This window comes from Fukomys damarensis, unplaced genomic scaffold (assembly GCF_012274545.1).
Source record: "Fukomys damarensis isolate Sample0158 unplaced genomic scaffold, DMR_v1.0_HiC HiC_scaffold_19, whole genome shotgun sequence".
NCBI classification, from domain to species: domain Eukaryota; kingdom Metazoa; phylum Chordata; class Mammalia; order Rodentia; family Bathyergidae; genus Fukomys; species Fukomys damarensis.
Genome location: NW_022900931.1, coordinates 15,511,422 through 15,533,515, shown reverse-complemented (window position 1 = coordinate 15,533,515; position 22,094 = coordinate 15,511,422). Strand labels below are relative to the sequence as shown.

The window sequence follows — 22,094 nt, the reverse complement described above, 5'->3', positions numbered from 1 at the left end:
GTTTATATGCAATTTCAATAGGCGTCTTCTAAGATGTTCTGGTTAGTGACAACATTACCGCAAAAATATTTAATTTCTAAGAGGACTATTTTCACCACTATCACGTATCACATATAACTCATATACACTACTTCTTCATATTTTATTGTTTAATCATGTGTTGATATAGATAGCGGTGGTGATCTGCGGCATGCCTGCTGTGGCAGGCTGTTTGTATCTCCGAAAGCTCTACATGGTTCGTCACCCCTGACGCAGATGCTTCAAGTCCATGAGCACACAGGTAGCCATAAATAATAACTGACTGGATCTTCATCTCCCAGTTTAAAAGTTTCTTAGACACCTGTCATTTTCATTTAAGATGACTGTCTTATCAAAAGCAATGGAAAAATGATTATTTTAATGAATAAATATTTATAAACACTTTAAAAATATTTGTGCAGATATTGCAAAAGTTGCCGACTGTGATTCCCACAGACTTATCAACAGACATCTTTGCATGTCTGGCTAAGTCTAAGTTTATGAAGGAGGTAGCCCCTGCCAATTCAGGCCAATTATTTGTTTACTGAACAAATATCTATGAAGTATTATTGTGTACCAGATGCATGTCATGTGGAGAGCAGTTTGTTCCTTTAGTTCCTTCCAACACATCCTGAGAGATTTTTATGCATAAACAAGACAGCTGCAATTGTGGCTTTCTTGTGAAGAAAACAATAACATCCAGTGCAGTATTCTGCTGTGTGTAAGCCAGGTTTTGATTGGAGGCCAGGAAGATGGGAAGAGCTCGTAAGTTTTAGAGTTACCACTGTCTCCAGGCTCAGATTGTTGGGCATGTATCCCGTGATGCAGAAGGCTCCCTCTCTTTCACAATGACAATTTTCATCTACTATCCTTGCTGTGACTTGAACCATGGCGGAGTGGGGTGTAATTGAGAGCAGGGCTTTTTTTACTTACCCTTACAGACTAACTACAGATTTGGTTCTAGGTCCTGGGAATGCAAAGATGGGACTCTTATTCTCAAAAATATAACACGTTGTGGGGACAAAGACATACATGTAAGCAATTACATCAAAATATGGTAACTAAGATGATGGTATAAACTCAAGGTACAATTTTGTGGGGGAAATGAAAAGCCCTTCACAGAAACTGCTGTCCAAGAGATCATCAGTCTTCCACCAATCTCAAAGGATAAGATGGATCCAGGCTTTTTTCTTTTAGCTCTCAATTCCAGCTTTCTTCACTTGTTTTTCCTGACAGGGTCTTTTGAATAAAGTCCAATTTCAATTCTCGGACTCTCACTGTGAAATATTTCCCAGTCTTTACCCTAAGGATGATCATCATACTGAGACAAAAACATTGTAATTGGCTCATTGTTCTTCACTTAAGCTTGATTGCTAGGCCCATTTCTCTTACTAATGTTGACACTAATTGCCCAAAGAAGTCAAGCGATGTCTAAACATAAGATTACACAGTTCTTATTAAATATAATAAACTTACAATGTTTTTCATGTGTTTTACCAGTATAGTCAGCTTTGCCTCCTCATGTGATATCACTAGCTGCACCTTAGGATTCTTGTCTGCAGACTTCTCACCTGACAAAATAAGAATTTCATAGTGAATTAACACTGAAGTACTTCAAGTAGTTCAAAGTATGCATTACACTAAAATAGAGCCAGTGAACAATATGTAAAAGAAACATCTTATGCTGAAATCATAATACTCTTCGGGAGGCAGATTTTTAATTAGAAGTAGAGTTTTTTGTCTAATCTTCCTGAACTATCTCTTCTTTGTAATATACTATGTTTTGTTTTGATTGATAGCCACTACTTTTGCAGCTACTTATGCTTTAAATCTCATTGTCCTTTTGGCTTCAACTTCTCCTAAATGTTCAGTATATAAGCTTAAAGTATTAGGGATCATAGAGGTTAAAGGTGTAGGCTTCAGAAGTTTTTCAGTCTGGATTCACTATTATTCTATCCTGTAGTCCACATGTTAATTTTACAAACTTCTCTATTAAATTTTTGGAGTTGTTTCTCATATTTTTCCCTTCATTTAAAATGATCTTGCTCGTCATTTTTGGCTATGGAACTGTTACCTTATTTCAAGGCCTGATTAAAATGCAAAACAGTTTCTGTGGTCACTTCCTCTTGAACTCTCCTAGCACAGCCTTCATTATTTAATATTTGCATTGTAATTATTTTACATGTAGCAGTTGATTTAGTGGATTACTGTCCATCTCAGAATTTATTTTCCTGTAATATTAAGGGATGTATGCCAATGTTTGTTCCAGATGTACACAGTGAACATTTATTCAAAAGCAAAAGTAATCCCAAATTTTCTTTGAGTTTTGTCACTAAAATGAAGACTTTCCATTTTTGCTTTAAAATTTCTGGCTTATAGCCCAAGGAGTAAGCATAATTTACAGCTTTTGTGATATTTCACATGATGTTTTCTGTGTGTTCTCAGAGGGAATTTAGACAGAAAAAAACTTATTGATGAAAAACTTTTCACTGTTCAGTTATGGGCCTTTTGTGGTCCATATTGTTTTCTGACAGTCAGTTTGAACTCTCTAATCTCCTCTAATGATTTGAAAATTACATGTGAACGGTATGTTTATCCCCTAAAGCCTCTTACATATTTATTATAGTAGTTCACTCATCACATGCAGGTAATACTAAGTACTTTTATTGACAGTGTGGATTATTGATATTGAAAAAAAGTATTTCTTACAGCGGAGATGTTTATTTGATAACTATAGTAAAATCACTTAAAATGTTTTTATTATAATGACCAAAAGACTTTATAAATTAATTTTGAATGTAGCACTGAGACAATCACATTTTGCAATAAAAAGCTCAAGTTTTGGTCTGAAAGTGCTAAGTATACTGACGATTATTTTGATGCACAATGAATATTATATTTGAATTAAAAAGGGAAAGAATTATTAAATAGAAACTCAGTGTATTTTATCATAGGAGTTTTAATTCACAGGTAGGAAAGTAGCATAAACTTACAACTAAGTGCTTAAATAGTCAAAGTAAAATTGCTATTTGAACCAACTGAAGATGAAATTATACACAAAACCTCTTGTGCAAGACTAGTAACCAGTTTCCATCAAAGCATGCAGGAGTTCAGAACAATTAAGACATGATGATGAAGTCTTAATAGTCAATGTACTAGTAGTAGACTTAATATTTCTGTCACTTTTACCAGGCTAAGTGCTTTATGTAGATTAACTCACTAAATCCTCAAGACAAAACTATGAAGTTTGTGTAATCTCCATGTTACATGCAAGGAAATAAAGGTATTTGGTCCAAGATTATGCAGACAATAAATGATGTAGAATTAAATGATCTCCAAAGCCATTTCTGAACAACATACCGTAAAAAGAGGGCTGTAACATAAGAGAAATAGTTTAAATGAAGATCCAATTTAAGGACAGCTTGATATGGACAAAAAATGCTGAACATTTTGATCTTCTGCTTCAAGTTTGCCTACAGGATTTGACCTATCCTTTATAATGATCTCAAAAACTTTTAAAATATTACTGATCTGAGGATGATTGTATTGAGATGCATGAGTGCATAATGCTACAGCAGCTAATACATAGTTTATCATGCATGTGTCCCCTTGCATAGAAAAATAGCATTTCAAAATTTAACTGTTTTTTAGTTAACATGTACATATGATTACAAGATGAAGGGTTATTTTTAAAGTATGGAGTCAAATGTCTTTCCCCCACTTTGCCACCCATCCTGCCTATTCCCTCACCACTCTTTTAGAAGCTTCCCATACATCTTTCTAGAAAGATATGTACCTTTCTAGAATTGCTCTATCTAAGCAACTATGAATAATTAATTCTATTTCCCACTTTCTCACACAGGGCATGGCCTATTTGCCGTTCTTCACAAAGGTCTTGGGGAAACTTTTAGATCAATAAATAGAGTTTTAAAAAAAATGTTTAAATATAGCCTCCATTATATGGAAGGACCATGATTTATCTATTTCCCCACTGATGGGCAGGTAAGTTGTTTCCAGTATTTTGTGGCTATTGCAAATCACATCACAACAAATAGCCCCATAGACCTGTGTCAAAGTATACCTGTGCACAAATATCTGCGATAAAATTCTAACAACAGAATTGTTGGTCAAAGCATGTAAGTATTTGTAATTTTGATAAACATCACCAAATTGCCTTCCATGGAGGTTGTACCAGTTTGTATTATCTCTAGCAGTGTGTGAGAGTGCCTGCTGATTTATAACCAGTCGAATTAAATTTTTGGGTGTTTGCCAATCTGATGAGAAAAAATTGGTGATGGTATCACTGTAATTTAATTTGCATTTCTTTTATGAGTGAAGTTGAGTATCTTTTCATTTGGTTAAAAGCCACTTCTATTTTGTGAGTGGTGTGTGTGTGTGTGTGTGTGTGTAGTATCTTTTCACAGTCTTTATTCAATATTCTGTTTGGCTGTTTAGTATTTTTTTTTGCTATATTCTAGAAGATGCTTATGTGTTAGATAATCAGGCTTTGTCTGTAATGAATTGCAGATATTTCACCCATCTTGTCATTTATCTTAGGTTATTTCTTTACCATGTTTAATGCTGCGCAAAGTTATTAGCCTTTAGATTGGCAGTGAAAGTTGTAGATGTACATTTCAAAATGATAAAGAATTTTTCCCTGTGGTTTTTTTGCTGTATGTATGGTTTCATTATTTACCTTTAAAATCTTTTCTCTACGGGTAATTTATCCAAGCATGTACCCCAACATCATTTATTGAATTTTTCTTAAATGTTTTGTTCACATACTAAATTCCTAAATTTACTTGGCTCTATCTGTGGGCATTCTGTTATGTTCCATTTATTCACCTACTTATGCTCCAGAATTATACTGTTTTAATTATTGAGGACTTTTAATGTGTTTTTATAGCCAGTCAGGCTTGTTTCCCTTCATTAGTCTGCTTTTATTACGTATTCCTGGCTTTTCTTTGTTTATGAGCTGTAGAATTAGGTTACCTAATTAAAAATTAATTTGCTAATATTTTTAAGAAATTATATTACATTTCAAAATTAATCTTTAAGATACTGAATCTCCTTCTTCAAGAACATGATATGTGTTCCCATTTGTTTAAGGCATCTTTCACATTACTTAGTGGTAATCTAAAGTTTTCTTCATTTGGCCTTACACATTTCCTATTATATTATTCTAGAATATAATTTCTGTGATATTCTTCTTCAATCAGCTATGAGAGATGAAATAATTAGAAAAAAAAACCTTTAGCTCACTTTCTTTACCTCTTTTCCTTCCTTGGTAGGGTACAAATAAAAGCTTAAAATAGTTTCCTAAAAAACATGAGTTTATAAGATATAATATAGCAAAATGACTACTATTCTTAAGCTTTCACCTGAATGTTGCTAAAACAACTTAAATAGAGCATTTAATCTCTAAGTAGTCCTATTTTTCATTTCTCATCTTTCATATCATTAACATTTTTATTATGTATTTTTGCTTAACACATAATATTCACACATATTTGCAAGGACCCATATGATGTTTTGATTCATGTATCCATTGGGTAGTGATCAACTCAGTGATTGATTAGCATATTCACCACCTTGAAATTTCATAATTTCTTTATGGTAACTACTTTTCAAACTCTTTCCTGCTTTACAATTGCTATATAATGCATTGTTTATAAATATATTCACCATACTGTGCCAAAGAACAAGACAGTAGTACTTATTCCTCCCGTCAAATAATAACATACAATGAAAATTTAAATTGAAAACCCAAGTTCCATAAGGTAATCTATAGATAATTGATCTGACTTCTGGGAGAGCAAGTAACTAGACCTAACCAGTGAAACCATGCCTTTGGGCTTGCATGCCTTCAATTCTTTTTTAAATTGACCTCTTAAAGTAGAAATACTAATGTGAGAAATGATTGAAAGATTGTGTTTGCAATCATTTGTAATTATCAGTGTTGTCTAAACACACTCATTAATGCATCTCCTTAACCCTGACATTTGTTTTCTTTGATCCTGTTTGACTCCATTAGTTATGTTATTATTTCTGTTTCTTGACAAAAATCTATCTTCTGTTGCATCAGAGCTGTGTGGGGGTGGCAAATGGAGTTTTTAATGTTTGGGGTGCGTGGGTGGAGGTGTTTTTGGCGTGGAGGGTCTTATGTTGTGGGTGATTGTCCTTAAGAGTCTTGGTCCTCCACTGATGGCACTAGTGAGAGGTGGTGGCCCCTATAGGAGGTGAGGCCAATGGAAGAAAGTTAGATCACTGGAGAACTGCCCTAGGAATTGGGACCCTAACCCATCTGTTTCCTCATCTTTTTGTTTCTCTGCCTCTGTGAACTGATCAACTTTGTTCCACCATGTGCTTCTACCATAATGCAATTTCTAACAACAGGTCCCAAGGCAATATGCCCAATGGACTGTGGACAAGAATTTCTGTAATTGTGAACTTCTTTCTATGTTGATTATGTCAGGTATTTTATAACAGTAGCACAATATATAGTATCATATCATTAGTTAGAAGTTCTGTGTTTAAGATAAAATTCAACTTTCTTGGTAGAACTTTGGTTGGGTCTGGTATACGTAATATTCAATGTATAATTTCTACAATATATCTCCCACTTGACACTTCAAAATAATTCTAGTGTTTGGGGGACTTGGCTGTCTTGTGCCAAGACTTCTGCACAAGTAATAAGTGTGGCTTTTTTCTTAATTGTCCTTTTAATAAAAATGACATCCCATCTTGATAAAGAATAGGAACGTATTTCTATGGTTGTTCTTTCTGACATCAGCCATTTATTTTGAGATTGTTCATGGAGCATCCAAAGCAAGTCAGATGGGGTACTAGACCCTGGGAATGCAACAGTGTTTCCTTACAGCTGTGGATTATCCTATTAAGGATTTTTAGTTTGAAAATAAATACACATGCATGCAATATACACACACTTTTTTTTTTTTGTACTTGGGACAGAACCTGGGCCCTTGCACTTGCGGGGCAGGTGGCAGAACCACTGAGCTAAATCCCAGCCCCAAATGTTTTGAAGAAACAACATTATAGGAGTATCTGAGTTGAAATCTGAAGGGTGTATAAAAGGATGAAGAAGAGAGAAGTCCAAAGATCCAGTCATCAAGAGTGGCATCTGTGAAGGCTCTGAGGAGGTTGTCCTAATTAGGAACTGGAAGAAGATAGAAATGAAGGTGGCAAATGGCCTGATAGTGGGCTGGCAAGGGGGAGTTGTGGGTTGAGATGCCATGAGGAGGATTTAGGTCTTTATCCTATTGCTGGGGCCAACTACATAATTCATAAGGCCTAATCCCAAAGAAAAACGTGGCATCTGGTCTTTCAAAGCTTGTCAAGAATTTCAAGACATTAGCAGCAAAATATTGCCCAAGACTGGGATCCTGACCTGCTTTGTTATGTAGTGCATGAAGCTGGCCCTGCGTAAAGAAAATGGGAAGCCAAGAAAAAGTTTTCAGTAGAGAAGAGATGACTGGGCTGACAATTGAAAAGGACACTTCTATTATTCTACCATGGCACGTTTAGTTAGTGGGTAAAGGAGAAGGCTTCATATCTCTCAGATGGTGGTTACATAAATGCCATTAATATAGTCTCCAAAGTTCCTGTGCCTAGATACACGATATCCAGATATTATACTCTTTTTAAACTCTTGTTATTAGTTATATAGATGAATAGTTTTCATTTTGGCAGATCTATACATGAACATAATGTACTTTGATCATTTTCACTCCCTGCAAGTTTCCTGTTTGCTCTATTCATGCCGTGATTTCACATTTTTTGGGGAGAATGTTCAATGTATATATTTTACTCATATCCTTCATTACTCATATCCTGCATTAACTAGTGCAGGTGTTCAAATGTTAAAGTCTAGGATTTTCACTTAAGATGGTCTTATTTACATCAATATTTTAATATACCTGAAGAATCTTGCCCTCTATTTAACAAAATAAGCTTACACTTTCAAGTCATTGACAAGAACAGTGCTTAAAATAATTACTGGGCTGCTTGTAATAGAGTCAGCTGATATCCTATGACAAAAGATTAAGTATTCAGTAGCACGAAAGAGGAAATAATCTGAAGAGCCCAGAAGGAACAACTTCCTGCTTATCCTTGTTTATTGTAGTTATTTGCATATTCAGCTAGGAAGATGTGTTGTATTGTTTTAAGATAATAGGCTACATCTAACCTTCAGCCTATAAGTTAATAATGTTGAGAATCAAATTTTTTGTCATTTATCCTGCTGAAGTAAATTTTGAGTATTGATGTTGTAAAAAATTGTTTTAAAAAGAAAATCTTCTTGTGACCATTTTAGTTTTTACAAGAATAAACCCAATTCTTTTGTGTGCATATGTATTTCAAAGTGACTTTTAGAGAAATAATACCATAGCAAAATTTAAAACCTGATAGTTATCTGATGTTTAACTTGTTGAAACCCAGGAAAACAATATCATTGAGGGACTTTAATGTCATAATTGAGGAAGCCTATTATCTCTTTTTGTGTGATGTCTCTAGAATTCTGCAGCCTCCTTTTTGTAAAATCTAGATTATTCTAGCTAATGGCATTTATTTTAAAAATCTCTCCACCTGGGTATTTTTAGAAGGTATCTGTTAGCATTTGTGAATGATGATAATAAAAATAGAAATATTTTTAACTGGGGACATCATTTTTCTTCTGAAAGATGGAAGCAACTGTCTTATTTACCTAATATTGTGTATACATTTTGTTTCTAGCCTATTTTTTCTTGCTGTTAAGCAAAGCATCTTGGAAATGATGTCAACTAATGAATAAAATGTGGAGCAATGACAAAGGTCCAATTTTCAAGCATTCATTTAGGATTTGTAAATATAGAGCAATACACAGTGGGGAAGTGAATTCTTGATGTAAACTTTTAATTAATCAGTTTAACAGGAAAAGAAGCAAATGCAAATATAGTTCTATAATTTAATAAATGATTATGCTAGACATTGGGATATTGTTCACAGAACTATACTCCTGAAAGAATAAGTAACTACAATGTTGATATCAGCAGAATGATATACAGATGATGGGACTAATGTTAAAAATAGAGAATCTGAAATTAGATGTAGGTAAAATAAAGATTGAGAATTAGAAGGTCTGGCAAAATCATGGATTTGTGATCTTGAGATTAAAAAAAACCTGGTATGTTGGATGGCTTCTCTTTGCCATGGAATTATATCACAAGTGCTTAAAATTGATAGAATATATAAAAGGGTGTCTGCCGATCTAGGAGAGATGGTGTAAATGTTAATCAGAGTTAGGCCAGTACATATTTGGAAGAGAATAGGGTGTGTGATCATGCTGGGTTCCTTTGGCATCCATCCCTGTAAGAGTTTGTGTACAAAGTAGAATATTATTGATCCTTAAAAGATAGGAATGTAATTGCTTGATAATTCATAATCATTTATAATATGATATTTATTTTTGTTGCTTCCTAAAATGTGGAATAAACTGTAATACCTACCTTTGGGGAATAGAGACTTCATTTCTGACACATAATTTTAACCCAACACGCAATTAAGTGAAGTGTATTCATAGTAGGATATCACATAGTTATTCTCATTGGATAAACCCATGTGAGTTTAATTTAATTCAAAGAATATATTCTAGGGTTTAAAAGATTTGGAAAGGGTTAGAAAGGACTAGTTAGGACTTAGTCTTAAAGAGAGATTTTAATTTGGAAATTGAAATATTGTGGTTCTGATATTTTTACAGTTATATTGAAGCTCTATCACTGCATATGGTCATAAGGATGAAATTACTTGCCTGGGTCCACAAGTGAAGATTCTTCAATCATTCGTTCCACGGGCTCAGAGAGGAAAAAAGTAAGTACACAATCACTCTGCAAAACAAAGGGTAATATTCCTTAATATATTTATTTGCTACTCTTGTCACTGATGCGTGAAAACATTGCTGTATATGTGTGATTTTTATAGATGCCTGTTTCAGACTTCCTAAATAGAGAAAAATATAATAAGACATTTACTAGGTCATTGCTATGTTTTTGCAATAAGGTAAACTGATCTTTTATGGGGTTGAAAGTCAGACTATACTTCTTCAAGACACTCAAGTGTGCTCCGCTGCTAGAGCTCACCATAAATGTTTACATTCTGAAATTTTATAATTATACATGACTCTTACATTGCTTTTTCCTATAAAAGTTGCGCCTTTGCACAAGCCTTTCTGGAAATTATAACTCTCAGCAGGACAGAGAGACTCTTTCAGTGAGTATGTATTACTCAATTTTCAGTTCACCAAATTTCAGAGTTCTAACTGCTCCCTCCAGCATTCAGGAATGTCAGGGGAAAGTTGGAGAATGAAAGATGTACAAGGTGATCTCTCTACTTAGGACACAACCTAGGCGAGGAGACATTACATTAAACACTTTAGTAAAAAATAGTAGTTTTGGGTAACTTTAGTTATAAAAATAGGGAAGGTCATGAACAAATTGGCCTTCAACCTGAGCTCCAAACGAACGGCTGATTGTCAAATCTAAGAAGAGCGTTTTCTTAGTGAAGCTGACCTGCATTTTGTAAGCGGTTATGGTTTGTGCCTAGATGTCCCCAAAGTTTCATGAGGTCATAGATCGGGCTTTTTAAAGTAGCTAGGATTAAGTGTGTGAAGCCGAGATTATGGGTATCCCACTCTGCATGTGGGTGGCACTAATCCATAGGCTTTATCTACCGGATAGGTGATAAAGGGACTGAAAGAAGCTGCTGCCACCTTTGTTTGCTGCTGCTGCTTCTGTTGCTGCTGCTTGTCCTCTGCTGCCTCCTGCCTGCTCTGCCAGCCTCCTCTGCCACACCGACCTGCCCTGGAGCTAGCTGATTAAGAAACCTCTACGACCTGTGAGTCAAAATAAACCTTTCCTCCTTTACATTTTGATGTTGGCTATTTTGTCTCATCAAGAGAAAATCAGCGAAGACATAAGCCATTATAACCAACATAGCCCTCCCTACGAGCTTTTGGATTATTCTCTAAGGGGTGCACTGGATAATTAATTATTTTCTCTAGGTACAGGCTGAAGTGGTAGTGGCTGTCAAAGGTGCCTGACAGTCTCCTTGGTCAGCCTTCTCTCTCCTTTCCATGCAGTGGCTTTTCCAACTTCTCCCAGAAACTTTAACTTCCAACTCTGACTCCTTCTTTGCCGATAGCTGTATCTCCCCTTCAGAGAACATAAAAAGCTGTTGGAAATTTCCACGCATCCTGCCATAAAAGCTTCAGACTCACACAGTTACTCTTTCTAGTTCCTTTTTCTTTCAAAGGAAGAATTGCCTTGCTTCCCATTCATTATAGATGGAATTGTGGTCCCCATCAAATTCATATATTGAAGTGCTGATCTCTAGCAACTCAGAATGTTGTCTTATTTGGAAACAGAGTCACCGCAGGCATAACTAGTTATAGTATGATGGCATCATACTGGAGTAGGGTGAGCTCCTAGTTCGGTATGATTGGTCTCCTTAAAACAGGGGGCAACCTGGATACTGACGATCTTAGAGGGAAAACAATGCGAAGAGACATATGGAGAATATGGTCCTCTGCAAGCCCAAACCAGGGCCCTGGGACAGAATTTTCCGTCACAGACATCGGAAAGAACAAACTCTGCACATAGCTTGATTTCAGACTTCTAGTTGCCAGAAGTGTGAGATAACAATGCAGGTTTTTGTTGTTAAGCCACTCAAGTTGTGGCATTTTGTTACGGCAGCTCTAGAAAATTTTCCAATATCGATTCCTCCTTCACTGTCCTGGACTCTATTCTTTCCTCTTCAGGAAGCTTATAGATATAATTTAACATCTTTATCCTCTTCTTTTTCATCGGTATACAATGTTGTTAGCTGTCTGTATTTTAAAAACTAATAAGTCCATGAGTCAAACACGTGCAGGATGTGCTCACACATATAACACCATGTAGTTAGTGCCTTCTGACAAGAACAAACTCATGGGAGGAGCTGTTTGCACTCCTACAGGTTCTACTTCCATTTCTATTCATTGTGTGATTGGCTATGCGCAGGTTCTAACTAACTGTCCCCTGAATATATATTTGTTTAAGCACTAAATATCTTTTTTCGTTTTCATGTCTTTTACCCAAAATCCAGTGGAGATTTCCTTGATCCCTAGATAAATGATTTTAGTGATGTGTTCATTTTCATTTACTTATATGATTCCAAATTCTCAGTTTGTCCTCCCTTTGTCCTGCCATCTCATTTTCAGATGTCTTTTCTTTAAGTTCTAAGGTTCTTTACTTCTAAATCCATTGCTCTCATTACTCAAAGGCATTCTTTCAGGATGATGTCATCATAGTTGCCGGCATCTGTAATGATGCACAAATCTATATCTTTGTGCCAGATTTGTCACTCAAATCTCAGCTCTCTACACCCACATATCTCTTTGTCTACTCTCTTGACTGCTCTAAAATAATTCAGACTCTAAAAGTGCCACAGAAAATACATTTTGTTTTCCCTCACCTCAATTTGCTGCTTCTGTGTCTTGGTTCAAAACAAGGTGCATCCCCTTTGCCTCTGTTCTCATCCTGCACAGATCACTGTATCATCTCTGAAATAGCTCACTGACCGTTTCTTCTGTCTAGTATTATCGATTTTCAACCAGTTTATAGCAGCGGATCTTATCTCTCATCTTGCTACTCTTTACTCCATTCTCCACACAACTGCCAAACTAATCCTTCAAAATCATAAGCTAACAATTAACTTTTAAAACATGGCAGGAGTAATGGGTCCCAGTGGCTATTAAGAAAAAACCAACAGCCCTACAAAACTTATGAGGTTGTTCTTACTTGGAATCTCTCTCTCTTCTTCCTGTCCTGACTCTTACCTTGAATTTAACTCTGTGGAGTTACATAGATTTCTTCCAATGTGGCACCTCGCTCACCTCCTTGTCTTCCTCATGCTCCTTTCTCCTTATTTTCTACCCTACTTCCTCTGTCGCCCAGAGTTATCGTGAGCTTTTTACCATTGTTAGTCTAGTCAGTGAGATATCAACAGCAGAGATGATTTACTCACTCATGCATAATACAATATTTCAGTTCAATAAACATCTGTCACAGGGACGAACTGAGATCTGTCCTTAAATATAAAATGCACTAGTTCTAATGCAAATATTCTTATCCACACAGCAGTTTCTTTATCATCATGAATTAGTCAATTATTGATTTTAATCTCTACTTACTGATTTCTGGTAAGGTTATTTAATAGGACTCTACTCTTAAGAAAGAAAATCCATATTTAAAGTGCTGACCATATCAAGTTTTTAAAATATATTTTGAAAGTTTAAAAACAAACAGGCTGTGCTAAATTTGTTGAAGAAAATTAGACCTTCTTTAGCCTCTTGACAAGTAGTCAATTACTCTTTTTTGACAAAAGTTTTACCTTACCACTCAGTGGTTATTGAACTTCAAAACTAGGTAAGATTCCTTTCCAATTAGCATCTGAAATGTCACCACCAAGCAATCATTCCTTGCATTTACACTGTCATATCTTTAAAGTTCTCATTTATAATTCAGAGTAGGGATGATACACTAATTCATATTTTTTAATATACAAGATTGCTTCTTTTTTAAGGGGAAATGTGATCCACTATATAGATGAAGAGGGTAAAATAATATTGTTCAATCTCATGATAATAAATCATTAAATTTTCTTAGATTTGATCTCAAATGTGTGCAAGTATCCCACAGCCTTGAGCACATTACACTGCTAGGTAGTTTGAAGGCTTACAGAAATGTTAGTGTTATAATTGGTCTCACTTATAATCAGCACCAGTGCTTGCAGTTGGGTTTGTATTAATTGCCAAGCAGTGTGGCACATTTGGTTATGTAGATTGGATACTACATAACTTCAAAGGTGCCATTTTTATGTTGACTGTGGTATATAATCATGCAGGGTGCTCCACTTATAGAGTTGCAAGGTATAGTAAATAAAAATGAAGGATAGCTATGCAATACTTGGGATATACTTTTTTAAAGAAGTTTTGCTTATCAAAAGTTAAAATTTAACTGGGTAGCCTCTATTCTCTCTAGCACTGATAAAAAAGGTGGCATTTGCAAAGTGTGTGAGCATACCTTTGGCTGTTTCAATGACTAAAGGGTGCAACTGACAATAAGAGACAAGATCAATTATTCTACAATATATAGAAGATTACCCCATTTTGAGTATGTTGTGTCGGGTGTATAGCTCAGTTGTAGGGTGCTTGCCTTCTATACCTAAGGCCCTGAGTTAAATCTCTAGAGCTAAAAAAAAAAAAAAAATCCTCAAGTGGTAATAATTTCCCAGGTGAAAGTTCTTTAATTTCTTCATTCTAGAAATGAGAAAACTAAACACCAGAGAAGACAGTGGTTGACTGAGCAAAATCGATACCAACAAAACATTGCTTCAGTGTGGCCCTTAAGTGTAGGCTCACTCATGTGATTCCGAGCAGCCTACAGAAATGAAGACTGGGGATACAGAACAAAGGGACAGAGGATGAGAGAGTGAGGCATCCCAGTGTGCTAATGTCCTGTGTATGAGTAAAGCCAGTGTAACCCATGGATGAATTTTAAGCAGAAATGCATCATGACTGCATTTGTTTAGAAAGATGACAGTGTGGAACTGTAGGAGAAAGTAGACTTCAAGCAAACAGCATCCCTGAAGAATATCATCGGGAAATCCACCCCCACACCTGTTGTCTTCTCTGAGCATTTCTTCTGCTTCCACTTTAAGTTTCTGAAATGATAGCAAATGCTGTCTGTTCGCTGGGTATGACGCAGATCTCCTCCTTGTATCTCCTGCTTTTCTAGCTTGCGTTCTTCCCTTGTAAAAATGCCTGGGTTTGAATATCATGTCTACTGACTGTACTGCGCTCCATCCCTTGTCTCAATTGCCTAAGCTGGGTCACTGCACCTCATGTTTTAATGACTTTTAGTCTTAGCACCTTTTCACTTGTTGCGATGGTATTCTTGTCAGCATTCACACTTACTTTAACGTTCACAGACATATCCGTCAGTAACCTAGATTGTTTAATCTTGAATTCCTCTCCTGCGATGATTTGGTCCAACGCCCTGTTCAGCCTCTCACTCCTCTTCCCTTGATCTTGCCTTGAGCAATGACCCAAGTCTTTCCATTATCTTGCTTTCTAGTCTCTTCATCTTTCTCCCTTGGCAAAACTCCGAATTCTGTTTCTGTATTTCCTGCCAACTCCGCTGCTGTAACAGGCCCGTTGAGTGTTGCTAGAGAAACACACTGGACCATGCTCACTGGTCTCACTGTAACCACAGGCCTACTACCTTGAAGCGGGTCTTCAGGATTTTCTGAAAATTCTACAAAGAAAGAGAAAGAGGAAGAGGAAGCAGAAGAAGCAGAAAGGAATTCCCTGCACTCCCACCAACAATGGAGAAGGGTTCCTTTCTCCCCACAGCCCTACCGGCATTTGTTATTGGTTGATTTCTAGGTAGCAGCTATTCTTTCTGGGGTAGGGTGGAATTTCAGTGTTGTTTTCATCTGCATCTCTTGAATGACCAGTGAGGCTGAACATTTTTTCATATATTTATTTGCTGCTTTTACTTCTTTGTCTGAGAAATGTCTGTTTATTTCAGATGCCCATTTTTGAATTGGATCTTTGTATTTGGGGGGCCTGATTTTTTTGAGTTCTTTGCATAAAGCAACCACTGTGGAAATCAATATGGAGATACCTTAAGCAACTAGGATTAGAGGTCCCACTTGACCCAGCTATTCCTCTGCTGGGTATCTTCCCAAAAGAATCATACCACAGTGATGTATGTGCACCCATGTTTATAGTAGCACAGTTTTTAATAGCTAAAACTCGAAAACAGCCCAATTGCCCAATAACTGGAGACTGGATAAAGAAGATTTTTTAAAAATATATAAAATGGAGTACTATGCAACCATAAAGAACAAGGAATTGGAGACATTTATAGCTGAGTGGATGCACACTGAGGACATACTGTTAAGTGAAATTAGTAGGACACACGTGTAAATACCATATAGTTTCTCTGGTGTGATAAACTAAAAGTGTAAATAAGGGTCAAAATGTATAATTGATATTTTGTAATGGGAAAAAAAGGTCTAAAAATTATTGGGCAAATGGGAGGGAAAGCGGAAAGGAAAAAAGTGAAAAGAAAAAAGAGAAAAGGAAGAAAATGGAAACAAGGTCTTTGTAAATAGGGAAGGGTGGAGGGGGAAAGAGAGGCTAGGGGAAAAATAAGAACCAAGATATGTCATGTAAAGGTACACTATCTCAATGAGGAATGTGACTGCATTGTCTATCTAAAATGTACCAATAAAAATATTAAAATAGAAAGAATGTAACATTCCACTTGATAGGGCTGAAAGTCTTATAGGCGACTTCAACTTGGAATGTTTTGCTCTATTCCTTATTGCCTCCATTCCCCACTGCTTTTGCGCTCAGAGTAAAAGAGGGTTAGTGGCTGACAGTCTTCCTAATTGGTCAGTGCTTGTATCCCAACAGTATTAAGTATTTGGAATATTTCTCCTATGTAGAACATTATATATTTTGCAAATAAATGAATGAATGATGGACTTCTCTTGAGGAATCTGAAGCCTGTGTGATCAATGGCTCAGATAATGCATTTTCTTATCAGAAATACTGAGATATTATACATTGTTTTCTTTGCTAGAGCAGATATTTATGCTCCTAATATAAATTTTTAATATTTGATGTACTTTTCAAATAAAAATGCAGACAACAAAGAACAAATTTGAAGGCCAATGGATCAATTTTAAATTAAAATCTGCATCAGTTTATATTTTGTTAAGCTCAAAGTTATTATCAGCATTTTGGTTACCAATTATTTCATTGCTTGTAATGTAAAATGATTGATTTTTTGAGAGTCAATCAGTTAAAAACCTAAGTGTTCTTTCTATATCATGTGATATATTCTTGTTACCAAAGATTACAAAGCGATAAAGTACTTGCAAAGAGAAGGAATGTACTATAATGTTGAGATCCATTTTTTTCTTTCCTTAAAGCAGCACATTAAGAGTTCCCATTTGTTAACTGGCTATACAACATCTAGAATTGGTAGCAAGATTTAATTTTACTGAGTTAACACAATAAGCTAAATCCATTTCTCTCAAACACCATGAACTGATGTAAAAATGTGAATTTAAGAATGAATTCCCATAAGAGTTTTAAATCACAGTTGAGCAGTAATTGCATTTTATTGACTTTTTCATAAAGCAGCTTGTCCGAATGTCCAGTCTTTAATGTAGTTCAAACAACTATATTCATATTGTGGTAGCATTGGGTAAATAATACTATGAAAAATAGTGAACTTCTAAGGAGTACTCTACAATTCTGGGTCTAAAATGTCATCAGCATTTTTTTTTTACCAGATTGAAAAATCATCTTGGTTTTACTGTTGGTACATATGTGACATTTATCCTGCCCCAGACAGACTCTCAGCTAGCTCCAAACACGAAAAAAGCAAAGTAGTGACAAATATAGTAATTAACATCTGGGTTTAACAAGCAGGGAGGAAGAAACATATGTTCAGTATTAAGAGAGGATTTATCCATTTGGATTTATTTTGACATTTGATTTCTGCTTTAGAAAAATAACATTGCTTAAACCTTAAGTGATATCACTGCCTATTTTAAGGGACTTCCAGAAATGAGCAGCAGTACTGAGAAGTAAAATTGTCAATGAGAATGGCCTAGAAAATGTTGAAAACAATAGCTGTTGGGATATTTCAGCTAAACTCAAAGGTAGGGACACATGTGTTTGGCTAATGGAATAATTTGCTGTAACTTGTATGACATGTCTATAGTACTCTTTAAAAAGATTATTAAGTTAATAATTCCACCACACAGAGCAAAATTTAAAGAAGCAGAAGAAAGTGTTTGCAACATTATTTGTTTGAATGACCCTAGAAATACTGAAAGAAAAAGAGGGGAAGAGAGTGAAGCCACAGAGACAAAGCCATGTAGATGCAGGACAAGGGGTGTCTTAAAGAAGCTCTTAACTTCATTAGAAGAGATTATTTTATAGTTGTGGACTTCATTTTTGCTCATTTTATTTTATGAACCCCTTTTGTGTGTGTGTGTGTGTGTGTGTGTATGTATGTGTTTGTTGTGCGCAAGAGAGAGAGAGAGAGAGAGAGAGAGAGAGGGAGGGAGGAGGGGGAGAGGGAGAGGGAGGGGAGAGAAACAGAGAGAGAGTGAGACAAAAAAGAGGGGAAAGAGGAAGCTAGTGAGGGAGAAAAAATAGGGGGGAGAGAGAGGAAGATGGAGAGGGAGAGAGAGAACCTCAGAGATTACCTCAGAGACTTATAGTCAGTCCTCCCTCCGTGTCCGGGCTGCTCTTGTATCCATAGATCAAGTCCCCAGAGGTCTCTTATTTGTCTAACTAAACTGCTTCTGACCTTTAAAGTAACCTCATCATTTCATTCTCTTGACAAAATGCAACACAGTTCATAGTTCAGAACGCCTCTAGAAGGCTCCATAATAATACTTGAATTTAGCAAATTGAGGCTGCCCAATTTCCTATTCAAGTTGTACTATCTATTTCCTTTTCTCCCCTTTCCCTGTGCTCACTGATGCATAGTATTTCTGTTCATGTTTGTATCATCTGCACATTATAAACTCCTAGAACATAAAGTGCATCTTGTACTATTTTAATCTCTCCAGTTTCCTCTCTCTACCAATTTAAAGCTCTTCATCTAGAGGGTTACACAAAGTAAGTGGTCAATGCAAATTAAAAAGTCTTCACAAAGTTCTGTACAAAGGCATGAAGTAGTTACAAATAAATACACCACGTGAGAATGGAGTATGAGTTTTAGTATCAAGGCATAATAGGATTATATTTGATTTTGCTATGCTGTCATATGACAAGCAACTATAAGAGAAGAAAGATGTTTTAGAAGGATTTTTCTGGGAACAGAGATAAAAATCATCCTATCATGGGAGAATTCAGCACAAATTTACACATCCACTTTCAATCTCTTGTTTATTAAGAAGTGATAAAATTGTAAATGTGTGAGAACTTCCTTTTTGTAGTTGATGTAACCTAAAATAATAAAAATAGGGTACATCTCTGATTTTATAGATTTTGATGTTTATGTTAAACTCTTAATATGTGATGAATGAGAGCTGTATCAAAAATACAAAATTTTAAAAATAACAGAATAAGATGATTAGTTCTGGAGCTATATGATTTTTAGGCCAATCGTGTTTCACTTAACTTTAGTGTTATTTTTCATTTCCTCAATATAAACAGATTCAGAGAAATAGCTGTAAACATATGGAGATGCAAAGCTTTCACAGTGGCTAATCCATTTGAGCATAATTAAAAATTGATTATTTTATGCATCACAAAGAACTGGGGTGCTTGGGCCACCCCACTTATGGCTGCTGATCAGCATTTAATGTGTGATTATTATTCTGTCACTGTATAACCCACACAATGAGCATTATCTCAAGGTCTGAGGAATTCTTTTAGAATAGGGGAAGAAAACCCAGTGGGTGCAGTTGCAAAAATCTTTTCGAGGCCATCAGCACTTATCAACAAAGAATACAGACCAGAACTGTAAGCTTCTTAGGGCAGAGTCCGTATCTGATTCAGTTTTCAACTTCTCACGGTAGATTTCCTCATACCTGTGTGTACCTCTGAATGACTTGGGGTATTAAAATAAGACATTCCTCCATAGCACGTCTACCTCTCTGACCAGCTTCTCTAATGATGCAGTTTCTGAACATAGTTTTAAGACCTCTGAAACACGGTCACTAGGCTCTATTTTGGCATGGCTGGTCAGCGAGTATCCAATGCAGATGACCCAAGAACATGTGTGAATGGCTTACAGGGTAGTTTCTGAAAATAGCAGCAAATACACCAGTGGTCTGAGTACCTCACATTTAATTTTTGTTGATTTGAGGTTTATTAAGCTAGTATGACTTTATTAATTTTGTAGCATAGAAAAAGCAGTTAATAACGAGATGCTGTTTACACAACTCATGTTATTATAAATAACTACTGTGCAAAATAAACTAAGTTGGGGCTGGAGGTGTGTTCCATGGTAGAACACATATTTAGCATGTGGAAGGCCCTGGGTTCCATCCCTAACACACACACACACACACACATACACACACACACACACACACGCGCAAATTGTACTACACTATTGAGGAGATACTTTCGGAGAAGGAATATCTAAATTTTTACTTCTCTTAGTATAAGACTATTGGTGAAGAGGATGAGAGTCCCCCCTCTTCAGAATTGCAGTCTTTGAAAATGGCTTAGCTATTCTCACTTAAAGCATTTTTTTGAAAGGGGATTAAGATTTACCACAGTAGCTTGTGTTTGATGCTGTACTACTTCCTTTTCGTCACCTCTTTATTTTCTTTCACTGTCGTCCCAGATTTTTTTTTTTTTTTTTTTTTTTTTTTTTTACAATCTACAAAACAGAGGTGGACCTGCTGTGCTTGCAAGACAGGCACAGTGCCACTGAGCTAAATCCCCGGCCCTGTAATCCCAGATTTTAATTCAATCCAAAATAAAAGCAATGCAGAGCCTGACATTTCCTCAGCTTCCCTTTCCTTATATTCTGACAAGGAGAGATGAAAAACAACACAAAATGTAGTGAAAACATCTCACTCCCAGTCGCTGCAGCAGTACTTTAACTGAGTGGAACTCCAAATGTGAATGTGCCAAGAGCTGCAGGCTCTGTTTTCCGGTTTTGTTTCTATGTCCCCATGCAGTGGTGAGTCTGGTAAAAGTCTCTCTGTGCTAGTCTGCACCTTTGCAAATCTCCCCCCCCCCCCCCCCCGCTGCACACCTGGCTCCTTTGCCTCCACTCTCGTGATAGCCTTCTGCTTCTACTTCTGCATTAACCCATCCTGCAAACGTCACTGCAGACCGGCTGAGCAGCTCTTATGGAAAGTCTGCTACAGAAGACAGACAGCTCTTAATTCATCATTTGCCCTCTTCACATCACTGCCAGAAATCAGTAGCCTCTTTGCACTTCCTTGCCGCTGCTTACATGGACCAAAGCTTGACAATTTCATAAAAATTTGGATATTTAAAATTTATACCAAAAAGCATTGTTTCCAGATAGCTTTACTGTAATCAGTAAGACACCCTCAGCATACAAACATGACAGTCTCATCCACCATCCTCTTGACACTGGTCTTTAAAGATAACTGCCTAATTCATAGCCCTTGACTACTGTATAATTGAATGGACGTGACCTTCTGAGAATGTTCCAGTCAGTAAAGAACGTGAAGATGTCAACTTTCTATATTATTCTTGAACAGGTAAAAGTCAACTGGATGCCACTAAAATGAATTAAACTGCCAGTCTTACAAGGCGGAAGTCTCTTCATAACTCATTTCCCAAGATCTATTGATTGAGACAGCAGGCCAAATGTATTTCCAAAAGAAATAAGAGAAAGAAAACCCAATGTGTGAAAATACTCTGTCTGTTGAAGATGTAAGCTTAATACCTTGCTTTCCTATTGTCTAGTTTTGTTATTGTCTGACATTGTTTTCCACAATTACTCCCCATCTTTGTTTCCTTCTGCTGACATTATTATGCCTCCAGTTTCCCTATTAGTCTATTCCCATGGTGCATACATACTGTTCATTTCTTTCTCTTTGCTCATAACAAGCAGATTGCAAATGTGGATTGCAAGATCGGAATGATATTTCCAGAGGGTGCAGTGTGACTCACAGCACTGCTAGCAATCATCTTTTCTGACTATGCCCAGGCATTGCTTCTGGGCTTGGCATTCAGAGCCAGCCCAGTCTGCCCCATGATGGGCAACTGGCCGGTTTCCCAAGATTACTCTACTACACCAGATTAGACACTGGACTGGTAAAAATATGAAAGCAACTATTTATGTTTATTTTGTAATATTTCCACATTTTAAACCATTTAATTTTTTTCTATAAGTATTAAAATGTTATCATTTGTGCATGTAGTAGTGTGGGTATACAATGTGTATAAATTAAATATCTATTTTAGAAGTGTGAGTTAGTGTCTTTCTTCTTTTTTTTTTTTTTTTTTTTTT

General features: G+C 36.2%; 1 protein-coding gene and 1 long non-coding RNA gene across 3 annotated transcripts in view; one reads left to right on the top strand and one right to left on the bottom strand.

The window, feature by feature from the left end:
* Positions 1-22,094, bottom strand: part of Pik3c2g (phosphatidylinositol-4-phosphate 3-kinase catalytic subunit type 2 gamma) — a 211,241-nt gene that overhangs the window by 25,402 nt on the left and 163,745 nt on the right. For both annotated transcript variants that reach the window (XM_010615923.2, XM_010615931.2), the window contains 2 exons: positions 9,824-9,899; positions 1,495-1,589 (listed from right to left, as the gene is read on the bottom strand). In XM_010615923.2, the coding sequence (XP_010614225.1) occupies positions 1,495-1,589; positions 9,824-9,899 (171 nt within the window). The remainder of the gene's footprint in view (positions 1-1,494; positions 1,590-9,823; positions 9,900-22,094) is intronic.
* LOC104856502 lies at positions 9,781-14,431 on the top strand. Its single transcript, XR_778657.2, has 3 exons — positions 9,781-9,882; positions 10,749-10,905; positions 14,373-14,431. It is a non-coding gene; the product is annotated as an uncharacterized LOC104856502 (long non-coding RNA).